The sequence below is a fragment of the Nematostella vectensis genome, chromosome 4 (genome assembly GCF_932526225.1).
Source record: "Nematostella vectensis chromosome 4, jaNemVect1.1, whole genome shotgun sequence".
Taxonomy (NCBI): Eukaryota; Metazoa; Cnidaria; class Anthozoa; order Actiniaria; family Edwardsiidae; genus Nematostella; species Nematostella vectensis.
The window spans coordinates 1197146-1222472 of record NC_064037.1 but is presented as its reverse complement, the minus strand read 5'-3'; the positions used below and the strand labels follow the sequence as shown (position 1 = coordinate 1222472).

The window sequence follows — 25327 nt, the reverse complement described above, 5'->3', positions numbered from 1 at the left end:
TCAGAAAACCGCTGAGGGATATCCATCCTGGCATTGCAGGTTAGATCTGTCTAAGGCTTCCAAATTTTACAAGGAAGAGGAAGATAGAGAAATTATGGCCAAAGAAAGTATGGAAAGAGACTCAAACATGGGCTTGGGAACAGAGGTTGTTTGGTAAATTGATTTCTTAGGTCGGGCACGTTTCGTATATAGCGTCGGGGACTGTTCGCGCACCGCGGGGTAGTAGCTCGGATTACGCAACGTAACTTGACCGGGTATCTACGTATAAAAACGGAGAGCGCGTCGCAAAACAAGGCAAAACTCGACCAAATCAGAGGGGAATTTCGTTGTTTGTCATATCTAAATCAATTTATCAAACAACCTTTGTTCCCAGCACCCTTGCTCAAATAACAAAATAACTAGACGCATGCTTGAATACCCAGCGTGCTCTGCGGCCGATAAAAGTAAGCGTTCTCCCCTTTAGCATGACGTAAATAAAACCATGCTGTATTCAAGACTATGGAGCCGATTTGCGTGACACTGGAACCGACTTGCGTGACACTGGAGCCGACTTGCGTGACACTGGAGCCGATTTGCGCGACAATGAAATCGACTTGCGTGACACTGGAGTCGACTTGCGTGACACTGAAGCCGACTTACGTGACACTGGAGCCGACTTGCGTGACACTGGGGTTCGATTTTGAAATATCTTAATATATACTACTTATTAACCCAGCGCGAGGTCCGTACTGAGAAATCTCAGCCCGCGGGCTTTTTGTACAGACCGAGTCTGTGCCAAGAGACCAAGGCCTGAGATTTCTCAGTACGGACCGAGCAAGCGATCTTCACGAGCAAGCGATCTTCACGAACATCAGCGAAACTCTAAGAAGCAACTGTTTAGAAGAAAGGTAAACAAAGTTGAAAATTAAATTCAGGAAAAAAATTAATAAGATAAGTAAGCTTAAGTATGTAATAAAACTCATTGTCTGAATATAAATATTGAAACTCATCCTTGCATAAAACTGGCAACAAATTGCTATAACAGTGTTAACAACAACCTTTTTGTTGTTGATTTTCTCGAGTGAGTCGTCGTCGGTTTTTTTGTAACGACCGCGGTCATTACAGGAGGATCCGGACCGCTCAACACCCAATCAGCGTGGGCCATTCCACCGGAAGTGGTTGTTGCCATATAATAATTCAATATAATTATAATATCGAATATTGAAATATCTTATCATTTTGGGAAATATTATGCATAGCCTATTTCAGCTATAGAATAGACAAAAACGTAGGAAGAAACCACCGGACAGCCTCTATCTGCTGGTGTGCGTCGGACCTTGTGGTCTGCGTCGACAGTTGATAATTTAGGTTATAACCTGAAGAAGGCAGGTATTGGCCTGCCGAAATATCGTTCTAAAAAACATAAATCTGCGTTGTTGTCGACTTTTTCTTTTAAAGGTTTTCTAGAATAGAGATGAGCTGAACTCTACAGTGAATTGTTATACTGCTACTGAAATGTACATCCCGTCACGCAAGTTGGCTTCCAGAGTCTTCAACTTACAGTGGAAGCACAGGGCAGTCTGCAAAAGAATTGGGGCATGCAAAGCAAAGATAGCTTAAGCATTTCTCATCTATAGCGGATATTTAAACACTTGGCGGCAATGACAGAAGAACGTGTCTAAGGTGAAGACATATCTTGGCAGACTAGCTCAGAGGCTTATCACAGGCTCTGAGAAATCACTAGCTCTCTCGCATCCGTTATTAGGCGAGTCGTCGTATTTCACTTTGGCGGAAGTAAATTACGGCAGGCTCTCATGAGTGCGGGTAGCTATACCCATGATAATTTCAGACCAAGCAACCCCTTTACAAAAAAAGGCGTAAACACGAGGTTCCGCTATAAAGGGGATAGCTCCTCCCAGCCCCAGCCGTCAATGGGTAGTCAACATGTCAGGACAATTGCTCTGAGCGCTAAATTCAAATTTCATATTCTAAACCAAAATAAATATCATTCCTAGTGTCTGTCTATCGTAAAATAATGCTATACCAAGCTGTGTGCGCTCTAAAATACGAGCATTCCCATCACAGCCCGAGAATAATTTATGCAGATGCGATAGATTATGGATAGCGCAAAATTTATAATTGGAAGGCAAATCACTAAGTTAGCAATCTCTAAACACAAGTGTCTTGTTACATGTGCAAAAATAGTTTTATTCCAGCTGAATAGTTTTATTCCAGCTCAGAAATAAGCGTGGCAGTGTTCTGATTATAATTGCAAATTTGAGCCCGGAGGTGGGAGGAGCTGTCCCTTTTAGAGCGGAACCTCGTGTTTAAATAAAAAATATCTCGTCATAGAAGCGCCTTTGGTTTTGTGCACAAGCGGTCAGCGGTCAGCCAAATCAACTTACAGTGACTTACTCCCCAGAGCCCAGTCTTCCTCTTACGACTGTTTCCCGCTCCACCATGGTAACCGCTGTCACACGAACTACCGCTGACCTGACTGAAGTTCCGTTCCACGGGCGCATGATGGTACTGATGGCTGTCGGGAGTCAGGTGCTGGAAGTTGTTCTCGTAGCCAAAGTGACCATCCTTATCCGTGTCCAGGTCACTGGGCGACTCCGTCAGTTCGACTGGCGAGTCCCGGGGCGAGCGAACCCATTGTTCCTGGGGGGTACCCTCGGGTTGGTTGTCGGTAGACTCGATGCATAGCCCGCCTACTCTTGGCAGGCCATCCAGTGATGACCAGGAGGGGATGGAGGTGCCGCCTGCGAAAAAAGAACAATACAAGAACTTTGTACCGCGTCCAGATCTATGTCCCCAGGTAACAAAAAAACATAAACAAAAAACAAGAACTTTGTACCCGCGTATGTCTATGTCTAGGTCTATGTCCCCAGGTAACAAAAAAACATAAACAAAAACAAGAACTTTGTACCCGCGTATGTCTATGTCTAGGTCTATGTCCCCAGGTAACAAAAAAACATAAACAAAAAACAAGAACTTTGTACCCGCGTATGTCTATGTCTAGGTCTATGTCCCCAGGTAACAAAAAAACATAAACAAAAAACAAGAACTTTGTACCCGCGTATGTCTATGTCTAGGTCTATGTCCCCAGGTAACAAAAAACATAAACAAAAAACAAGAACTTTGTACCCGCGTATGTCTATGTCTAGGTCTATGTCTATGTCTATGTCTATGTCTATGTCTAGGTCTAGGTCTAGGTCTAGGTCTAGGTCTAGGTCTAGGTCTAGGTCTAGGTCTAGGTCTAGGTCTAGGTCTAGGTCTAGGTCTAGGTCTAGGTCTAGGTCTAGGTCTAGGTCTAGGTCTAGGTCTAGGTCTAGGTCTAGGTCTAGGTCTAGGTCTAGGTCTAGGTCTAGGTCTAGGTCTAGGTCTAGGTCTAGGTCTAGGTCTAGGTCTAGGTCTAGGTCTAGGTCTAGGTCTAGGTCTAGGTCTAGGTCTAGGTCTAGGTCTAGGTCTAGGTCTAGGTCTAGGTCTAGGTCTAGGTCTAGGTCTAGGTCTAGGTCTAGGTCTAGGTCTAGGTCTAGGTCTAGGTCTAGGTCTAGGTCTAGGTCTAGGTCTAGGTCTAGGTCTAGGTCTAGGTCTAGGTCTAGGTCTAGGTCTAGGTCTAGGTCTAGGTCTAGGTCTAGGTCTATGTCTAAGTCTAAGTCTATGTCTATGTCTATGTCTATGTCTATGTCTATGTCTATGTCTATGTCTATGTCTATGTCTATGTCTAGGTCTAGGTCTAGGTCTAGGTCTAGGTCTAGGTCTAGGTCTAGGTCTAGGTCTATATCTAGGTCTAGGTCTAGGTCTAGGTCTAGGTCTATGTCCCCAGGTAACAATTAAAAGGACCTTAAAATCTGCCTTGTCGACAAAAGACGAACAATCCGATTCAGAACTTCCCCACATACCGACGTGTTACATTTTCCATTTTTGCAATTCTTATCTTATCTCTTTTACATAATATAAATACAGCATCTTCAACCAGACCATTCTGATAACTTGTATCAAATTGTTTCTTTTGAAACCCCAATGCCCAAAGTTCAATCCAAAACCAACTAGTATGGGCATAAAAAAGTTCACTTTTGCAGCTCTATATTTGACTTCCTTTTTCACCTGAAATCGGTCCAAATTACCCACCTTGAAAAACACCATGATGCTTTTAAGGCTCTTTTTTAAAAAGAGTCGTGTCACTGGCAGAACATTTTTCATATTGCAACTACACTGGCTATACTATATAATACTATGCAATTTCGAACAGATTATTTTCTCCTTGGGAAGACAACATTGTCAATCACATGAACCCTGGTCACCTTCCACACCCTGCACTTGGCCCAAGTACATACCTTCCACCTCGGGCAGCTTCAGAAGTCGTATCTCCGCGATCACATTGCTTCCTTTATCACCATCGTCGTACCTAACGTCGTAATAAGTCCTTCTTATCCCCGTGACAATAGCAGGGTAGTAAGTGTCGAGTCGGTTAAACCAGCGTGCTAGTACCCTCGTGCCTACTTCTATTTCGAGTGGGTGAGGGATGATGTCTGGCACGAACGCGACCTCGGTTGGACTCTTCTTGTGCTTAACACGGCTGCCATTTTCTAGTTTTACATGGACATCGTCGTCGACGGCGACCACGATACCACGGAGGTAGCAGCCTTTTTCAGCTTTTGCCCAGACGCGAGAACCAATCTTCACACACGCTGAATAACACAAAGAAAAAAATCACACTAGTTAAAAGCGATAAACACTACGTTTGCAGGCCTTTGTTCACTTTTTTATGTCTTCATTTGGATCTAGTTACCGAAAAATTATTCACAAGTCCATGGACAGCATGGAGGGCTTAACCCCTTCTCAACATAAATAAGCCCCATCCATCTACACACAGTATTGTAGTTCCGGATATCCAAAATACGCCGCCAGTGAACAAGTTCGTTGTTGTTGTTGTAAGAAATATTGTTGCACACTACAAGGTAAAGTTAGTAAAAACCGGATAAGTTTATAGAAAATAGATAGATGGCATTTGCATGAAACATGTGGTTGTTCATGTAAGACGAAAGACTACTAACCAATGCATCTTTTCCTAGTGAGCTTGAAGCTGGCGTCTTCCTTAAAGAACTGAGAATTTTCGTATTTCTGCAAAATCAATTGCTCGTTGCAACGACGAATGAAATGCGCGGGATCCAACAACGACTCAAAGACAATGTAGCCAGAGAACCACATATCCTGGAGTGGGATGAAGGTTGCTTGCTTACCTGGAACACACGTAGAAACGGTACGGTCACGGCAAAGAGGAAAACAAATAGATCATAACGACATGGAGATAAATAAACAAACAAACAGACAAACAAACAAACGAACGAACGAACGAATGAATAAATAAAAAAAGTGTATTGTAATGTATTGAAGGTAGGGAGAGCTATCAATGGAAGGAATTAAAGACAGCGGGAGAAATCAAACGTGGCGCGTTATCTCTTAACCTTAACGTAAATACACGTAAGCATGACACACGGTAGGTTCAGATAACTACACTTAAAATGTTTTTGCTCTTAGTCCAGAGCCTGTGCTATCGTACGCGGGTGCACCACAGGTAGACCGGAGGAGGGTTCGGGTATAGGATCAGTTCTATACGCGCGCGCGGTCTAGATGCCTTATACCAAGCATTGTTTTGTATAATAAACTTCAAAGACTATCATTAAAGTAAAAGTGCTCACCAACTCAAAAGGGTTTAAGTTGTTGAGTCATTGGGCGACAAACGCTTTGGTCACACAAATGATAAAAATATGACTTCATCGACGATACCAGATTACCAGCGACGCTTCTTTCCCACATGCTTCGTGAATCATTCATACATTGCGTGCTCCTCGCTCCTGTTTATACACAACGGTTTTTTCTAACATCAAACCGACCGGAGAAAACAATATTTGATTGGAAAAATCCAAGTAATTCACTTGAATGAGGCATAGAAAATGAATTCTCTTCGTGAATATATTCCAGATCGTCGAAAAGCAATTGTACAAAATAACAAAGAGCAAATTTCCAAAAATGTCCCCAAAAATGCTTAGCATTTATTTGTCTAAATCCCATAAAAGCTTAGCGTGATCTTACCATTTTTGTTTTAAAATGACAACAATATCTGAGCAGAAAAGAGTATACTTGTGCAAGGGCGTAGGAGTCTGTTCAATAACAAACTTTTTGAGTGGTCAAACAAAAACACGATAATCTTGTATGTTTACTGCAACACCGGCTGACCACAAATTACGTTCCGTGGTCAGACAAACCCCTATGTTTATTATTCTCTGGCTTCTTATACCAGTCAGCCTTCACGTTCAATTCGACACCGGCACGTCCCACGCCAGCCCAGCACCCTGCCACAGTGTGCAAGGAATAATGCACCAAGCATTTGAGAAGCTAGAACTGGAATCAGACATAGAAAATCTTTAATCAAAAGGGTCAAATTTAAAACTTAAAGAAATTGAGAGGTTGAACCACCACTTCCAAATCTAGACCTAGTCAAAACCCTTAATTTCTATAATGAAAAGAAAATCTTCTAATAATAAAAAAAAAAATTGACTCAACTCAACTCACGTCAACTTAATTTATCTTAGCTTGTACAACCTGTATCGAAGTTAGTACCCATAAGAGTTCCCAATACATGCTCGAAATACATAACGGCTGAAAGTATGACAGTTTACAACTTGATAGAATCACAAGCAAGTAACACCATATTTGGTGTCAAGCGCGGACGAGCATCCGGGATCTATATTAGCTTTTGGCGGGAAAACTATAAGTGCTCTATTTTTAATGTTGTATTAGTTGGCATAATTCTGAAAACGCCCAAGTCGCTACTGAGAACCAACAAGGAGTTATAATCTTGGCTATCAAGGGAATGTTTGACTGTTGCAAAAATCACCATTAATCAATAACGCCCGTCAGCTAGAATTTGTGTTGGCTATAGAAGCGCTTTTCGCCGGCATAGGAAATATGCGAAAGATAGAAATAAAGACTAAAAGATACCATGGGTATATACTTATCTAGATTTAATCATTTTAATATCCTCATTTCAATATCCTTTCAACTCAAGATTTTTGGTACTCAAGGCTAAACCAATCTTTTAGTATTGAACACTAGGATAGCTCTATAAAGGTTTTTGGAAAGCCAAGCTTAAAACATTTTGAAGTAATAAGCACCTTTTTTCCCTTGTTTGGGAAGATGCGAGAAACCGCTTTTGCAGTAGATACAGGAAATAATCTTACCACTTGTAAAGAACATTTTTTTCTCTGTTTGGCATGATGCGAGAAACCGCTTTTACAGGAGATACAGGAAATAATCTTACCACTTGTAAAGAATTTTTTTTTCTGTTTGAAAAGATCCGAGAAACCGCTTTTGCAGTAGATACAGGACATAATCTTACCATTATATACTGACCAATATCTTTGCCGGCAATTTTGTTCGGACTTTCCTAGAACCCGAGCCTGTTTATCCAAATAACATGGAGGCTAGAATGAAAGAACATGTCGAAGTGAATGGATTTGGAAAGTATGCAGTAAATTCTTCACGAAAATCGTTGCCAAAAATCTGCCATCAAATTGCTGGTTTTGGTGGCTCAAATTTCAATGTTTAAAAGCAAAAAAAAAGGAAAGTATACACTTTTCTTAATAGGTAACCAAAAAAAGCAAATAAATGAAGAGAAAGAAAATACATTTTGACTATTTTTTTGTGGCGAGTAGCTGTAGTTTTGAACCTGATCATCAATATACCTAAACATTATGAATTTTTTAGCTCATATCTCTAATTAAGAGAATGGCATGTCTCAACGAGACGCCTCGAGGGTTGTTTTCGTAAAGTCTGGCAAGCGAACGGTATTTATATCAGTGTGATTCCACATAACAAGAAAACATGTAATGAAAGATAATAGACAAAATTAAAAGAAGAAAAAAAAATTAAGAAATAGTGCCCCGGGCAGCACGGCTTCCAATACCAATTTGAAATTGATAGCTAAATCTCTAGATTTTGAAAGGAATCTTTAAACTTTGATGAATGTTTGGTTAGGGAAAGTGGCCATAGTCGAAACAAATATAACTTTTTTTTGTTTTTAATTCGGGGATATTGTGCAGCTCTTATGAAATCACATAAAGTAGCAAGCAAAAATAGAAACTTCAACATGAGAAACAAACATGGGAGATAGTAAACACTCCCTTTAAAATATTTCCTACACATCTTGGTTAGAAGCAGCATGTTTTTCTACACTCATTGGTTTGGCATATTCCATTCAGGGAAAACAAACACGCCACGTCAATGTGTTGAGCTTTCAGTGGACTATTGAAAGTATTTTCGCGCGAAAAGTACAAAACACTGATGTACAATCTGTACTCGTCGGAGATTTAGACATACTAGCAAGGGGAGTTGTTAAACCCTAATGAGCCTGAAATAGTTGTGAGGCTTTCAATGAAGATTTACACAAGATAGCAGGTATAATTTCTACTTCACTTACGGTATTCCTCGGAGTCATCATAGAGTTCCAATATCAGACATCCGTTTCGCGCCCTTAGGAAATGCTTCTTCTTGAACAGGCTCTCGAAGGAGATCCCATCGGGCCCTCCCGCAAGCCCCTTCACGATAGTATAGCGGTCCTTTCCTTTCGATAGCGACTTCTTCCTCTCGAGTTCTTTGGCTTTTTTCGACTCCTTACGATTTAGCGAGAATGCAGGCAACGTACAGGAGAACATTACCTATGGATTGTAGAGAGACCATTTGAGAATGTCATCTTTCATAAAGCAAGCCCGCATCCTTGCAAGGCACCGTTCAGTGTCAGGGAAATACTCCGTTAATAATTCATCGTGCCGACTTCAGGACTTAATTTGCCACAATATGACAAATGTGACATCCGATAAGCCATTTACACTTTACCCCTTCGCGCCTTACACTTACTCCAGTTAAGGGAAATGCAAAAATCTATTAAGTTGGCGAACAAAAGAAAAGTATACTATCAAAAATTTACAAGACGTGTTTCATGTAATAAAGTTATGGCTTGTTGATGGCTGAATGTTTTTTTTAGTAATTTGTGTTCGTAATTCGCACGGATACCTGTAATATTGGTTAGATAGAGCAGGTATGACATTCACCTGTGTTTTGTGTTTCTATAGGTGCAAACCGCAACGAAACACTTGATACCATAAGAACGTAATAGTTATTCAGGAAAATAAAAATCTGAAAAAGTCCGTATAAAACAAATACCGATAATAACTGGATTTTACCAGGAAAGCAAGGAATTCAGGAAAAGTAAGCCCGCCTTACTACATAAGGCTTATGAATATTCAATATACAAAAAATATTTTTACTTAGCGCCGGATTTATCGGTAAATAAAGGGACAATTTTAAAATAGAAAGTCGCAATGTTAAAGATATTCTGTAGCAGATAGCACTTTATCATGAAAACAGTTTATATTTCTTATCTGTGCAAATAACTAAAGCACAAAAATAGCAAAAGATGTAATGTTCAAAAATAACCATCAAACGCCATGGTAAAACTATCTTTAGGAAATCCTCTCAAATAGAAATGAATGAATGAAAAAATATCGAAAAAATTGGTATCTGCTTTGTAGTAATTATGAATGCTTTTAAGAACAGCTATGCGTTTTGAATAATCTTCCCCTTTTACTTGAAAATCCAGTTATTCTACTTGAGATAAACATCTTTAATATATAGTTGAGTCCAAATTTTGTTTGATCAGATAAAATGTTCCTCAGTTGTAAAGTGCATCTAGAACTGCATATCAGTAAATGCTGGGAAATAAGTTAAAAACATAATTATTTCAAGGGATGCAGAGCAGATCAATTCAGTTCTGCTTAAAAAGGGATGAAACGGCGCAGCCCAAAATTAGATTTTTAAGTCACGAGGAAAGGAAGAAAATAAAATGGGCAAATTAAGAGTGCATATAAGTGTAAAAGATGGGCGTGTACGAATCATATTATTTGTAAAACGCGTGATTACCATGTAATGCCTAATTAGTACGCTAGTGGACTCTTAAAACACTCACATTATCACCTTTTCAATATCTAGATTTACATAGGATTAGTAAGAGGGTTTGTCTATTATATGACGTGCGCATTATCGCAATAGAAAAAGGATTTGCATGCAAAAGGATAAAAAAATCAAACATTAGACAAATATCGCCTTTATAACACAGTCGTTACTCGACTACCCTTTATAATCATCCTTTAATTCTTAGAGAAATCTAAGCTTTAGAAACCTCTCTTTTAAGGTGCAGGCTGAATAAAATAATATTACATTATTAAAAGCAAAGTTCTTGGTGATAGAAACCGTTCTGTATATAACAGGAGCAAGGGCTGACCCCAAGCGATACCCTGCATAATTCTGAACAAGAGAACTTCCTAATCTCTAAACTGTCTACCGTTTACACGCACCGTAAGTTAGCATACGAGAGCAGATGGTCAACACGGCCAGTGTTCCGCTAGTGCGCCAGTGTCCCGCTATAGTGGGACAGTTTATCGCTTGTGCGCCAGTTAACACCTAGTGCACCAGTTTATCGTTTGCGCGCCAGTGTACCGCTAATGCGTCAGTGTACCGCTAGTGCACCAGTGTGCCGCTAGTGCGTCAGTGTACCGCTAGTGCGCCAGTGTACCGCTAGTGCACCAGTGTACCGCTAGTGCGTCAGTGTACCGCTGGTGCGCCAGTGTACCGCTAGTTTGTCAGTGTACCGCTAGTGCGGCAGTGTACCGCTAGTGCATCAGTGTACCGCTAGTGCGGCAGTGTGCCGCTAGTGCGTCAGTGTACCGCTAGTGCGCCAGTGTACCGCTAGTGCGCCAGTGTACCGCTAGTGCGCCAGTGTACCGCTAGTGCGACAGTGTACCGCTAGTGCGACAGTGTACCGCTAGTGCGCCAGTGTACCGCTAGTGCGTCAGTGTACCGTTAGTGCGCCAGTGTACCGCTAGTTTGTCAGTGTACCGCTAGTGCGGCAGTGTACCGCTAGTTTGTCAGTGTACCGCTAGTGCGTCAGTGTACCGCTAGTGCACCAGTGTGCCGCTAGTGCGTCAGTGTACCGCTAGTGCGCCAGTGTACCGCTAGTGCACCAGTGCACCGCTAGTGCGTCAGTGTACCGCTGGTGCGCCAGTGTACCGCTAGTTTGTCAGTGTACCGCTAGTGCGCCAGTGTACCGCTAGTTTGTCAGTGTACCGCTAGTGCGTCAGTGTACCGCTAGTGCGCCAGTGTACCGCTAGTGCGCCAGTGTACCGCTAGTGCGCCAGTGTACCGCTAGTGCGTCGGTGTACCGCTAGTGCGCCAGTGTACCGCTAGTACGTCGGTGCACCGCTAGTGCGCCAGTGTACCGCTAGTGCGACAGTGTACCCCTAGTGCGCCAGTGTACCGCTAGTGCGCCAGTGTACCGCTAGTGCGCCAGTGTACCGCTAGTGCGCCAGTGTACCGCTATTGCGACAGTGTACCGCTAGTGCGCCAGTGTACCGCTAGTGCGCCAGTGTACCGCTAGTGCGTCAGTGTACCGTTAGTGCGCCAGTGTACCGCTAGTTTGTCAGTGTACCGCTAGTGCGCCAGTGTACCGCTAGTGCGCCAGTGTACCGCTAGTTTGTCAGTGTAACGCTAGTGCGTCAGTGTACCGCTAGTGCGCCAGTGTACCGCTAGTTTGTCAGTGTACCGCTAGTTTGTCAGTGTACCGCTAGTGCGCCAGTGTACCGCTAGTGCGCCAGTGTACCGCTAGTGCGCCAGTGTACCGCTAGTGCGCCAGTGTACCGCTAGTGCGTCGGTGCACCGCTAGTGCACCAGTGTACCGCTAGTGCGACAGTGTACCACTAGTGCGCCAGTGTACCGCTAGTGCGCCAGTGTACCGCTAGTGCGCCAGTGTACCGCTAGTGCGCCAGTGTACCGCTAGTGCGCCAGTGTACCGCTAGTGCGCCAGTGTACCGCTAGTGGGTCGGTGTACCGCTAGTGCGCTGCGCCAGTGTACCGCTAGTGTGTCAGTGTACCGCTAGTGCGGCAGTGTACCGCTTAAAAGTCGGTGTACCGCTAGTGCGTCAGTGTACTGCTAGTGCGTCAGTGTACCGCTAGTGCGCGGTGTACCGCTAGTGCGCCAGTGTACCGCTAGTGCGTCAGAGTACCGCTAGTGCGTCAGAGTACCGCTAGTGCGCGGTGTACCGCTAGTGCGACAGTGTACCGCTAGTGCGACAGTGTACCGCTAGTGCGCCAGTGTACCGCTAGTGTGTCAGTGTACCGCTAGTGCGTCAGTGTACCGCTAGTGTGTCAGTGTACCGCTAGTGCGTCAGAGTACCGCTAGTGCGTCAGAGTACCGCTAGTGCGACAGTGTACCACTAGTGCGCCAGTGTACCGCTAGTGCGCCAGTGTACCGCTAGTGCGTCAGTGTACCGCTAGTGCGCCAGTGTACCGCTAGTGCGCCAGTGTACCGCTAGTGGATCGGTGTACCGCTAGTGCGCTGCGCCAGTGTACCGCTAGTGTGTCAGTGTACCGCTAGTGCGGCAGTGTACCGCTTAAAAGTCGGTGTACCGCTAGTGCGTCAGTGTACTGCTAGTGCGTCAGTGTACCGCTAGTGCGCGGTGTACCGCTAGTGCGCCAGTGTACCGCTAGTGCGCCAGTGTACCGCTAGTTTGTCAGTGTAACGCTAGTGCGTCAGTGTACCGCTAGTGCGCCAGTGTACCGCTAGTTTGTCAGTGTACCGCTAGTGCGACAGTGTACCGCTAGTGTGCCAGTGTACCGCTAGTGTGTCAGTGTACCGCTAGTGTGCCAGTGTACCGCTAGTGTGTCAGTGTACCGCTAGTGTGCCAGTGTACCGCTAGTGCGCCAGTGTACCGCTAGTGCGCCAGTGTACCGCTAGTGCGTCAGTGTACCGCTAGTGCGTCAGTGTACCGCTAGTGTGTCAGTGTACCGCTAGTGCGCCAGTGTACCGCTAGTGTGTCAGTGTACCGCTAGTGTGTCAGTGTACCGCTAGTGCGACAGTGTACCGCTAGTGCGCGCACTCTTTAAATCGGAGTCCATGTCACGCATAATACTCCAAATTAAACCTTAATTTGTTATATATTTGCTCAGCCAAACTTTGCCTCAACTCATTTTAGCATCAATTAACCAAACAACTGAATACTTGAATACAAGGTCAGCTTGTATTCAAATTGGGAGAATATTGGCCTTTGCTCAAATGTTTTCAATACAATTTTACACGTCCAAGTAGCCAAAGTCTATGTATTCACTGCTGTTGTGTCACTGTGACCTCTAATGCTCGTGAATATTGTTTATAAATCGGACGGAGAGCTCTAAGTCGCTTACCAGCTGTGGTGCTACTGGTGCAATTACCGCCTTTAAAAATCAAGGTTTATTTGTCTTGCAGAGGAAATTAATAACCCGCATATCTGACGCAGTCCTTAGTAAAACAGTAAAAAACGCTCATATGTAAAAAATATTTGTAGCAACATGGGCAAGAAAACTATTAGGGTTGCGCTTAAAAGCCTTACCAAGACCTTTAGCCCATAAGACTAGACATAGCGATTCTACCTTTTCTTGACTGATTTCTGGTTTGTCTTTCTGAAAGGCAACCAAATAATCTAGATTTTTAAGAGGAGTGATGGCTGCGCGAAAAGGTTTTAAAATTAGTAGACGAGGCTAGAACTAACACGTCGAAACGATATCATATCCTCATCAAAAGCAATTTAGTTAGAAAAATAATATCCCGCCTCGTATTATCAGGGGAAGGTGCACTAATTGGGAAGTAGACTTTGCTTTGACTACCGTAACCCTGATAGTCATATAATTAAACAGAGACATGCTGCTACTGGCAGTCAAACGAGTTAAACATCGCGAAAGATTTATATGTTACATGTTTGCAATGTCAAACAACTTATTCCTCTGATCGTGGCCTTCAAATTCGAACTTTCTAATCACCTGCACAAATTAATATTAATATTGTGCGACATGATTACAACCTTTGGATGATAATTCCAAGAGTTTCAAGAAAAGATACATTTTTTATTAAAGCCTCCTTGCATCGTTTTATAGATTCAAATCGAAAGACTAGTTTAAAACTGCAAATTGTACGACTTTATACAAAGAGGGAAAATCGTTAACGACATTTACACACGGCGTGCTTGAAGAAACTTTCAGTTGTCCTGGCACTTGGTATAAAGTTGTTAAAAATTTCTGAATCAAGTTAAAAAATGACCACAAATATCTAAGATCCCCCTATCATAGCAAGAGTTGGGGAAAAAGGACATATTGAAATTGACGAAATTATTAATATAGCGCAAATCCATGGATTTCATTACAAGAAGCATTCGAGCATTTAAAAAGCAGAGAAACTCTGTGACTGAAAACCATCACACATTGTTCTCTAAGAATATAACAGTAGCTTACACGTTGTGGAAATTACATTTTAAACGACATAATTCTATTTTAAGAAACGTAAACCGCAAGTATCGCCCTCTGCGAGCATATTGAAAATAAAATCAATTCCACTATCTATTTTTCATAAAAAGGTTATCTATAATCAATTAGTTTTAAAATGGTATCTTGTATTGAGTCTATGGTAACTTTTCTATTATTATTATTATCTTAAACGCGAGGGAAACAACACGAAAGCTTTCCCTACCTCTTCAGGAAAGTTGTCTTTTTCCATTTTCTTAAAAAGTCCTCACTGGCTGCATCACTGCTTAACGCATCTGTCCATTTCCCAGGGTTAATTTTCTTATACATTAGATTTTATACATTAGATTTGAAATAGGTCGATCCGAGTAGTTCGTTCGCCTTCAAAACAATAGGTAAAACTAGTTGCGCAAACATTGCACAGACTATGTAAAAGAGCCACATTTGCAAGTTCGACGAGATAATAACTCGAGACCATGCGACAAATCCCAGTCACATGGAATGGAACTCCTCGCGTAATAATACAGACAGGATACAAAAGGAAACAATAACTAAGAAGTAAAAACAAACGGTCGGCTAAAAGCACAAGTGACCATCCAGACACCGCTCTTTACTAAATCAATGCAGTCACATGGAATGGAACTCCTCGTACAATAATACTGACATGATACAAAAGAAAACAATAACTAACAAGTAAATAACCTAAACGGTCAGCTAAATGCACAAGTGAACATCCAGATACCTCTCTTTACAATATCGATGCTTTAAATTTATAAAGGATTTGATTTATGCATTACCAGCTCTAAAAAATAAACAAATAAAAACGTTCCTGTTCAGGGTATTAACTGATTTTTAATTGCCTCTACAGTTCGCTAAGGATAATTTTGTTTATCGTCCGAAGCAAAAATACGAGAAAATAGTTGTATATGCTACTCAAAAAAAGAATGCTTTCTCATACCTGATGTTACTACTGCTAGCGAAAAGCAATTCCTTAGTTTCCGATTCCTCGGCCCCGATGTGGTCCCAGATTACGGTAGTTGCGGGTACTAAAGCACTTCAAGACACTTGGCAAATACTTACTGACAAGTCAGTCACGGCACTGCAGTGGTAAGGAGCTCATCTTTTAATGTTCATGTTGGAAGGCCGTTGTCTTAAAGTAGTACGTAGTGTAGCACTAGATCAATAGATGGCGTAAAGTTCGTTTGCATATGTGATCAGTAGTTGAGTTTGATCTCCCAGAGCGCAATTTATTAAAGATCAATTTGTACTGCCGAATCAAATTGAATCCATGGTTTCTTTTCCACTGATGTAAGTATATATAGTGTGCACATAAATTGAAAATAAGGTGCCCTGTTTCCGATTCCAATTCCAAACACTTTACAAATGATATTAAGATATAAGACATTATGAAAATATCCTAAATCCAATTGAATTTAATGTGTTTGCGTATTTTGTTGGAGGGGCTGGATTATCATCGAATATTAAATTCCAATGACTTGAAAAACGTTGGAAATGGTTAACATGCCACACACAATCCTAACGTTTGCTATCCTAAAGTAGGATCCTGCTAACTCTAATGCCATTAGTGTATTAATATTTGACTTCGGCTAAAGCCGGAGGTAATGCAACTAGGGAAACAACGGTTGAGACTAAAACAAACCGAATTTCGCTGGGACGCCAATCTGGGCATATCCAACTGTCCACTTGAAGGTTCCAAGGATTGCGAGGTTCGGATAAAATCCGAGCTACTTGCCGCTCGACGAGGAACCTCGACATGTTCAGACACTGGGAGATCTCTAAACGACCTCGATAGACTCCACTGGGGCGACATGTTTCTGAATGAATTCTGTTACACGGCTATCTCCTTAAGGAGTCAGCACTTAACCACACGGGCTGAATCGTTTTTCATTGAAACCTTCACTCACAAAGCTACCCAATGAAAAAACGCTAGGTCAAACCAACAAAGAGAAGATTTAATTATTCGAGACTTTAGATACGAAAGCGATCATTTACAATTAGCCATGTACTGAATGGCATTGGAATATTAAAGAAAAGGCTGCTTATTTATTTATGACTAAAAACCCAAAGTATCATACATCTGCTAGTAGGCAGTGCGTGAGGTTTGAAAACAAGGAAAAATCTATACAGAGAAAGAGTATTGTTTTCTTGAGAGTTTCTAAAGCTAGTTTGTAGCCATTTGGGAAATTTAACGCACAGTGAATATGTTTTCTAATTCAGGTTGAGATAAAACTCAACGGTGGCGAGCAGCGGGCGGTAAAGGAATTGATAACATACAAAGAAAAGACACTTTTTAGCACAACAGAGAAAACAAACTAAGCAGGAATGAATATAAACGTATAGTTACCCGCTAAGCTGAGCGCTCAAAACGATACATGCGGACGCTTTACAAAAAATATTAAAACAATCTTGTGTAATGTATACGCTTAGGGGGTATGTGTCTCCTAAGAAATTTCATATTAACAAAAAATATGAAGCAATCTCGTGTGTAGACGGGGTATATAAAGTTAGGAAATGACATTGTTGACCAAGCATTTTACAATCTCGTGTTCATTCTGTGAATAAAACGTCCAAGCACTTAAAACCGATTAGCTTAATACGTTTTATTTGGTAACGGATCTGCCTTTTAAGTATAAATAAAACAAAAATTATGAAAAAAAGACTAAAAAATAGAGTGATATGTAATAATCGTTATAAACGAAAGCAAACTATCAAGCAAATGCGACATCGCATACGTGTTACCCTAGTGTTTATCTTTATTTTATTTTGATGGGCTGCAATGCTATTTTATGAAAACATTTACAGCTATACATATTTAAGGAACGCCTTAAATATGTATATGGGTTAAAAAAAACAGGAAAAGATCGTATGATCGTGCTTTCTAAAGGTCGGGTATAATATTTTCTACAGCCAACACTTCAGTAAAGATACACTTTACTAAATATAGCCGCTAGAAAATGTACGGTTGATTAAGACAGGCCAGACGGCACATTTCTTAAAAAAACTGCCCAAATACTTTACATAATAGCATCAGTTTAGAGCACTCAAAACATAAAAAAATCCTTCCCTTAACTATTCTGAGAAAAGAAAAACCCTTATTGCTTCTATAACCTTAAATCTTAAATATCTAAAATTCTGCAGCAATAGTTTTGGGTCTTTCAAAACGTAAAAAATGTCAGTAACCACAGATTACAACTTCTGACAAAAGATGACACAGGGTCTGCAGACATCTTTTAGCGAACAAAAAAAGGGAAGGAGTAATTGATAGCCTGAGATTGGCGTATCAGCACGCATGCCGAATTAAGTCTTTCTAAATGCGACTCCTACTGCATATTATAGGTCTATAGGTCTTATGTGGGAGGTTTTCAGAAAAAGCGAAGGTCTAATGTGGGAGGTGACCAGAAGGAGCAAAGGTCTAATGTGGGAGGTGACCAGAAGGAGAATAGGTCTAATGTGGGAGGTGACCAGAAGGAGCAAAGGTCTAATGTGGGAGGTGACCAGAAGGAGCATAGGTCTAATGTGGGAGGTGACCAGAAGGAGCATAGGTCTAATGTGGGAGGTGACCAGAAGGCAGAAGAAGCATAGGTCTAGCGTAGGAGGTGACCAGAAGGAGCATAGGTCTAGCGTAGGAGGTGACCAGAAGGAGCGAAGGTCTAATGTAGGAGGTGACCAGAAGGAGCATAGGTCTAGCGTAGGAGGTGACCAGAAGGAGCGAAGGTCTAATGTAGGAGGTGACCAGAAGGAGCATAGGTCTAGCGTAGGAGGTGACCAGAAGGAGCGAAGGTCTAGCGTAGGAGGTGACCAGAAGGAGCGAAGGTCTAATGTAGGAGGTGACCAGAAGGAGCATAGGTCTAGCGTAGGAGGTGACCAGAAGGAGCGAAGGTCTAATATGGGAGGTTACCAGAAGGAGCATAGGTCTAATATGGGAGGTGACCAGAAGGAGCGAAGGTCTTATGTGGGAGGTGACCAGAAGGAGCATAGGTCTAATATGGGAGGTGACCAGAAGGAGCATAGGTCTAATATGGGAGGTGACCAGAAGGAGCGAAGGTCTAATGTGGGAGGTGACCAGAAGGAGCATAGGTCTAATATGGGAGGTGACCAGAAGAAGCATAGGTCTAATGTAGGAGGTGACCAGAAGGAGCATAGGTCTAATGTAGGAGGTGACCAGAAGGAGCATAGGTCTAATATGGGAGGTGACCAGAAGGAGCGAAGGTCTAATGTGGGAGGTGACCAGAAGGAGCATAGGTCTAATATGGGAGGTGACCAGAAGGAGCATAGGTCTAATGTGGGAGGTGACCAGGAGGAGCATAGGTCTAATGTGGGAGGTGACCAGAAGGAGCGAAGGTCTTATGTGGGAGGTGACCAGAAGGCAGAAGGAGCATAGGTCTAGCGTAGGAGGTGACCAGAAGGAGCATAGGTCTAATGTAGGAGGTGACCAGAAGGAGCATAGGTCTAATGTAGGAGGTGACCAGAAGGAGCATAGGTCTAATATGGGAGGTGACCAGAAGGAGCATAGGTCTAACATGGAAGGCGACCAGAAGAAGCGAAGGTCTAATGTGGGAGGTGACCAGAAGGAGCGAAGGTCTTATGTGGGAGGTGACCAGAAGGAGCATAGGTCTAGCGTAGGAGGTGACCAGAAGGAGCATAGGTCTAGCGTAGGAGGTGACCAGAAGGAGCATAGGTCTAATATGGGAGGTGACCAGAAGGAGCATAGGTCTAATATGGGAGGTGACCAGAAGGAGCGAAGGTCTAATGTGGGAGGTGACCAGAAGGAGCATAGGTCTAATATGGGAGGTGACCAGAAGGAGCATAGGTCTAATATGGGAGGTGACCAGAAGGAGCGAAGGTCTTATGTGGGAGGTGACCAGAAGGCAGAAGAAGCATAGGTCTAATGTAGGAGGTGACCAGAAGGAGCATAGGTCTAATGTAGGAGGTGACCAGAAGGAGCATAGGTCTAATGTAGGAGGTGACCAGAAGGAGCATAGGTCTAATATGGGAGGTGACCAGAAGGAGCATAGGTCTAACATGGAAGGCGACCAGAAGAAGCGAAGGTCTAATGTGGGAGGTGACCAGAAGGAGCGAAGGTCTTATGTGGGAACCAGAAGGAGCATAGGTCTAGCGTAGGAGGTGACCAGAAGGAGCATAGGTCTAATATGGGAGGTGACCAGAAGGAGCATAGGTCTAATATGGGAGGTGACCAGAAGGAGCATAGGTCTAGCGTAGGAGGTGACCAGAAGGAGCATAGGTCTAGCGTAGGAGGTGACCAGAAGGAGCATAGGTCTAATATGGGAGGTGACCAGAAGGAGCATAGGTCTAATATGGGAGGTGACCAGAAGGAGCGAAGGTCTAATGTGGGAGGTGACCAGAAGGAGCATAGGTCTAATATGGGAGGTGACCAGAAGGAGCATAGGTCTAATATGGGAGGTGACCAGAAGGAGCATAGGTCTAATGTGGGAGGTGACCAGAAGGAGCGAAGGTCTAATATGGGAGGTGACCAGAAGGAGAGAAGGTCTAATGTGGAAGGTGACCAGAAGGAGAGAAGGTCTAATGTGGGAGGTGACCAGAAGGAGCGAAGGTCTAATGTGGGAGGTGACCAGAAGGAACATAGGTCTAATATGGGAGGTGACCAGAAGGAGCATAGGTCTAGCGTAGGATGTGACCAGAAGGAGCATAGGTCTAATATGGGAGGTGACCAGAAGGAGCATAGGTCTAATGTGGGAGGTGACCAGAAGGAGCGAAGGTCTAATGTGGGAGGTGACCAGAAGGAGCATAGGTCTAATGTGGGAGGTGACCAGAAGGAGCGAAGGTCTAGCGTGGGAGGTGCGAAAACGTCTAGGGACGAATCTAAAAAAAAGACTACTGGGTCAGTATAACCTGAACAAAGGTCGCGAGGAATCCTGATTTAGAATCTGAACAAAGGTTGCGAGGAATCCTGATTTAGAATCTGAACAAAAGTCGCGAGGAATCCTGCTTTAGAATCTGAACAAAGGTCAGGTGGAATTCTGATTTAAAATCTGAACAATCTAAACAAAGGTGGCGAGGAATCCTGATTTAGAATCTAAACAAAGGTGGCGAGGAATCCTGATTTAGAATCTAAACAAAGGTCGGGGAGAATCCTAATTTAGAATCTAAACAAAGGTCGGGGAGAATCCTAAATTAGAATCTAAACAAAGGTCGGGGAGAATCCTGATTTAGAATCTAAATAAAGGTCGGAGAGAATCCTGATTTAGAATCTAAATAAAGGTCGGGGAGAATCCTGATTTAGAATCTGAACAAAGGTCGGGGAGAATCCTGATTTAGAATCTAAACAAAGGTCGGGAAGAATCCTAATTTAGAATCTAAACAAAGGTCGGGGAGAATTCTGATTTAGAATCTGAACAAAGGTCGCGAGGAATCCTGATTTAGAATCTTAACAAAGGTCAGGAGGAATTATGATTTAGAATCTAAACAAAGGTCAGGAGGAATCATGATTTAGAATCTGAACAAAGGTCGGGGAGAATCCTAATTTAGAATCTAAACAAAGGTCGGGGTGAATCCTGATTTAGAATCTAAACAAAGGTCGGGGAGAATCCTGATTTAGAATATAAACAAAGGTCGTGGAGAATCCTAATTTAGAATCTAAACAAAGGTCGGGGAGAATCCTGATTTAGAATCTAAACAAAGGTCGGGGAGAATCCTGATTTAGAATCTAAACAAAGGTCGTGGAGAATCCTTATTTAGAATCTAAACAAAGGTCGGGGAGAATCCTGATTTAGAATCTGAACAAAGGTCAGGAGGAATTATGATTTAGAATCTGAACAAAGGTCAGGAGGAATCCTAATTTAGAATCTAAACAAAGGTCGGGGAGAATTCTGATTTAGAATCTGAACAAAGGTCGCGAGGAATCCTGATTTAGAATCTTAACAAAGGTCAGGAGGAATTATGATTTAGAATCTAAACAAAGGTCAGGAGGAATCATGATTTAGAATCTGAACAAAGGTCGGGGAGAATCCTAATTTAGAATCTAAACAAAGGTCGGGGTGAATCCTGATTTAGAATCTAAACAAAGGTCGGGGAGAATCCTGATTTAGAATATAAACAAAGGTCGTGGAGAATCCTAATTTAGAATCTAAACAAAGGTCGGGGAGAATCCTGATTTAGAATCTAAACAAAGGTCGGGGAGAATCCTGATTTAGAATCTAAACAAAGGTCGTGGAGAATCCTTATTTAGAATCTAAACAAAGGTCGGGGAGAATCCTGATTTAGAATCTGAACAAAGGTCAGGAGGAATTATGATTTAGAATCTGAACAAAGGTCAGGAGGAATCCTGATTTAGAATCTAAACAAAGGTCGTGGAGAATCCTAATTTAGAATCTAAACGAAGGTCGGGGAGAATCCTGATTTAGAATCTGAACAAAGGTCAGGAGGAATTATGATTTAGAATCTAAACAAAGGTCGCGAGGAATCCTGATTTAGAATCTAAACAAAGGTCGGGGAGAATCCTAATTTAGAATCTGAACAAAGGTCAGGAGGAACCCTGATTTAGAATCTGAACAAAGGTCAGGAGGAACCATGATTTAAAATCTAAACAAAGATCGTGGGGAATCCTGATTTAGAATTTGAACAAAGGTCGGAGAGAATACTAATTTAGAATCTAAATAAAGGTCGCGAGGAATCCTGATTTAGAATCTAACAAAGGTCAGGAGGAATCATGATTTAGAATCTAAACAAAGGTCAGGAGGAATCATGATTTAGAATCTGAACAAAGGTCGGGGAGAATCCTAATTTAGAATCTAAACAAAGGTCGGGGAGAATCCTGATTTAGAATCTAAACAAAGGTCGGGGAGAATCCTGATATAGAATCTAAACAAAGGTCGTGGAGAATCCTAATTTAGAATCTAAACAAAGGTCGGGGAGAATCCTGATTTAGAATCTGAACAAAGGTCAGGAGGAATTATGATTTAGAATCTGAACAAAGGTCAGAAGGAATCCTGATTTAGAATCTGAACAAAGGTCAGGAGGAACCCTGATTTAGAATCTGAACAAAGGTCAGGAGGAACCCTGATTTAGAATCTGAACAAAGGTCAGGAGGAATCCTAATTTAGAATCTGAACAAAGGTCAGGAGGAACCCTGATTTAGAATCTGAACAAAGGTCAGGAGGAATCCTTATTTAGAATCTGAACAAAGGTCAGGAGGAACCCTGATTTAGAATCTGAACAAAGGTCAGGAGGAACCCTGATTTAGAATCTGAACAAAGGTCAGGAGGAATCCTGATTTAAAATCTAAACAAAGATCGTGGGAAATCCTGATTTAGAATCTGAACAAAGGTCAGGGAGAATCCTAATTTAGAATCTAAACAAAGGTCGGGGAGAATTCTGATTTAGAATCTGAACAAAGGTCGCGAGGAATCCTGATTTAGAATCTGAACAATTTAGAATCTGAACAAAGTTCGGGGAGAATCGTAATTTAGAATCTAAACAAAGGTCAGGAGGCATTATGACTTAGAATTTGAACAAAGGTCGCGAGTACTTCGATTTATTACTCCTATAAGTAGCTTTCGCTAATACTAGGAGGCATATAGAGCTAAAATAATTACAATAAGTATTGCTCAAATAATAACGAATAATTATGATACAAAGAGTATTAAAGAGTAACTGTATAAGTAAATATTGTAATTATTGTATAATTGTGATACAAAGAGTATTAAAGAGTAACTGTAGCAAAAACAAACATCAACGTATAAATAAGTAAATAAATAAATAAATAAGTAAATAGATAAAATAAGAAAACAGGATAGATACTTGAGACAAATAGGTAATAAACAAATAAATAAATTAGTAGTGAATAACAAGCAGACAAACGAAATATTTAATGGACCCTTCCCCCTACGGCGCTCCACACCCCCATCCACACCAGAATCACTCGCAACCGCTTCAACAAAGCATTGCAGAGGACTCCGGCGTAGACAGAAGCACAGAACGCCACAAGGGGAAAGGACCATTGAGGATCTAAATGCTAACACAAGTAACATGCACTTTAAATCTAATTGCAGATAAATGATATAGATAAATAGCTAAATACATAAATAATAAATAGATAAATAGTTAAATAAATAAATAAATGAATGAGTATTAAATAAACAAACAAACTAAGCAGCTAATGGGTTGGGAATCTAAAGCCTGCGCAAGTAGCTAGGTACTTGTAGAGATCTAACTGCAGGCTGAACAGCAGCCTTATACTTGGCAAGGGTATTAATTGATTTGACGTCGTTGGGGAGCAAATTCCAGATTCTTATGGCTCTAGCGAAAAAAGAATAGTTGAAAGCTAGGGTATTTGCTTGCAATTGGTTATAATACAGCTCTTTGCGCCTGGTGGATCTGGTTGATCGCGTGACAAGATCAGGTAATTTAGCATATATAAGACTATTATGAAATTTATAAAATAAGATAGCCTGACTAGTTAAACGTCTTTGTTCAAGAGTGTCCCAAGATAGGTCTTTAACAAGTTTTGTGGTACTTGCATACGGGTCATATGTGTTGGTGACGAACCGTGCAGCGTTCTTTTGCACTTGTTCCAGGCGATTGACATCGGTATCAGTATAAGGGTTCCAAGCTGGAGCTGCGTATTCAAGAATAGGTCTTACTAAGGTAAAGTATGCTCTCTCTTTAACTAGCTGACTGCATGGTTTCAAAGTCCTGCGAAGAAGACCAAGAACTTTGTTTGCCTTATCCGAGATTTTAGATGCGTGGGGGCCCCAGCGAAGATTGGAGGAACAGCGTACTCCAAGGTAATCTTGCTCTGCAACTTTGGATAGAGACTTATTGTTGATGGAGTAAGTATGCAAGGATGGTTTGCGCTTGTTTGTGATAGAAAGCAGATGACACTTAGACACGTTGAATTCCATTTGCCAATCATTTGACCATTTAGTTAAGTTATCCAGGTCTTGCTGGAGCACTTGATGATCATCTGCAGACCTGATATTGCGATAGACTACAGTATCATCAGCAAATAAACGTAGGTGAGACCTGGTGCAGAGAGTAATGTCGTTGATGAACAAGAGGAAGAGCGCCGGACCCAACACAGAACCTTGAGGAACGCCTGAGGTCACTGGAGTACAGCTGGAGTGGGTACCATTCACAGAGACAAATTGTGTTCTAACAGATAAGAAACTAGTGATCCATTGGCAAGTCTTACCGCAGATACCATAACTACGGAGCTTATACAAAAGTTTGGAATGCGAGACTTTATCAAAGGCTTTACTGAAGTCGAGTAATATAATAAGCATCAACCTGGCCTTGATTATTAAGAGAAGTAGCCCAGTCATAAGTAGTAAGAACAAGCTGCGTCTCACAAGAAAAACCAGAACGAAAACCGTGTTGCAAATCAGATAAGATGTTGTTCATAGCAGTGTGACTGTTCAGATGGCTTAGCACTACATGTTCCATAACTTTACAGCATATACAAGTCAGGGATATGGGACGGTAGTTCTCAGGGTTGTCCTTGCTGGATTTTTTGAAGACAGGGACTACCAAAGCTTTTAACCAGTCTTCAGGCAAAATACCTGAGTCAAAACTTTGCTGGAAGATAAACGTGAGCACATTTGAGATCTCAGATGATAGATCACGGAGGATTCTTGGAGAAAGACCATCCGGTCCAACAGACTTAGATGGATTGAGACTTTCAAGCTGCTTACGAATGCCAGGCTCGGTAAAGATAATATCTTTAATTGTAGGGTAACTAGAAGTCGACAGATCCGGAAGTTGACCATTATCACTAGTGAAAACGCTCTGGAAATGATGGTTAAGAGCCTCAGCTTTATCTGCATCTGATATAAAAAGCATGTTATCCTTACGGAGAGTTGGAATGCCTACATTTTCTGATCTTGAGCGTTTAACATATCTCCAAAATTTCTTGGGATCTGATTGCAAACTTTCGCCTATCACGTCATTCAAATAGTTGTTA

General features: G+C 41.9%; 1 protein-coding gene and 1 long non-coding RNA gene across 10 annotated transcripts in view; both read right to left on the bottom strand.

The window, feature by feature from the left end:
- The window catches only part of LOC116611715, a 50499-nt gene that overhangs the window by 4578 nt on the left and 20594 nt on the right, over window positions 1-25327 (bottom strand). For 5 of the 9 annotated variants that reach the window (XM_048726407.1, XM_032372206.2, XM_032372209.2 and 2 more), the window contains 4 exons: window positions 8465-8702; window positions 5040-5225; window positions 4320-4673; window positions 2385-2741 (listed from right to left, as the gene is read on the bottom strand). In XM_048726407.1, the coding sequence (XP_048582364.1) occupies window positions 2385-2741; window positions 4320-4673; window positions 5040-5225; window positions 8465-8699 (1132 nt within the window). In that variant the 5' untranslated portion in view covers window positions 8700-8702. Of the gene's footprint in view, window positions 1-2384; window positions 2742-4319; window positions 4674-5039; window positions 5226-8464; window positions 8703-14593; window positions 14884-15325; window positions 15461-16027; window positions 16417-25327 lie in introns of those variants that run through there. The other 4 variants (XM_032372208.2, XM_032372205.2, XM_032372211.2 and 1 more) reach the window with 4 other exon arrangements.
- LOC125561841 lies at window positions 5795-8452 on the bottom strand. The gene is made up of 2 exons (XR_007307530.1): window positions 7385-8452; window positions 5795-6387 (listed from the first exon to the last, which is right to left on the bottom strand). It is a non-coding gene; the product is annotated as an uncharacterized LOC125561841 (long non-coding RNA).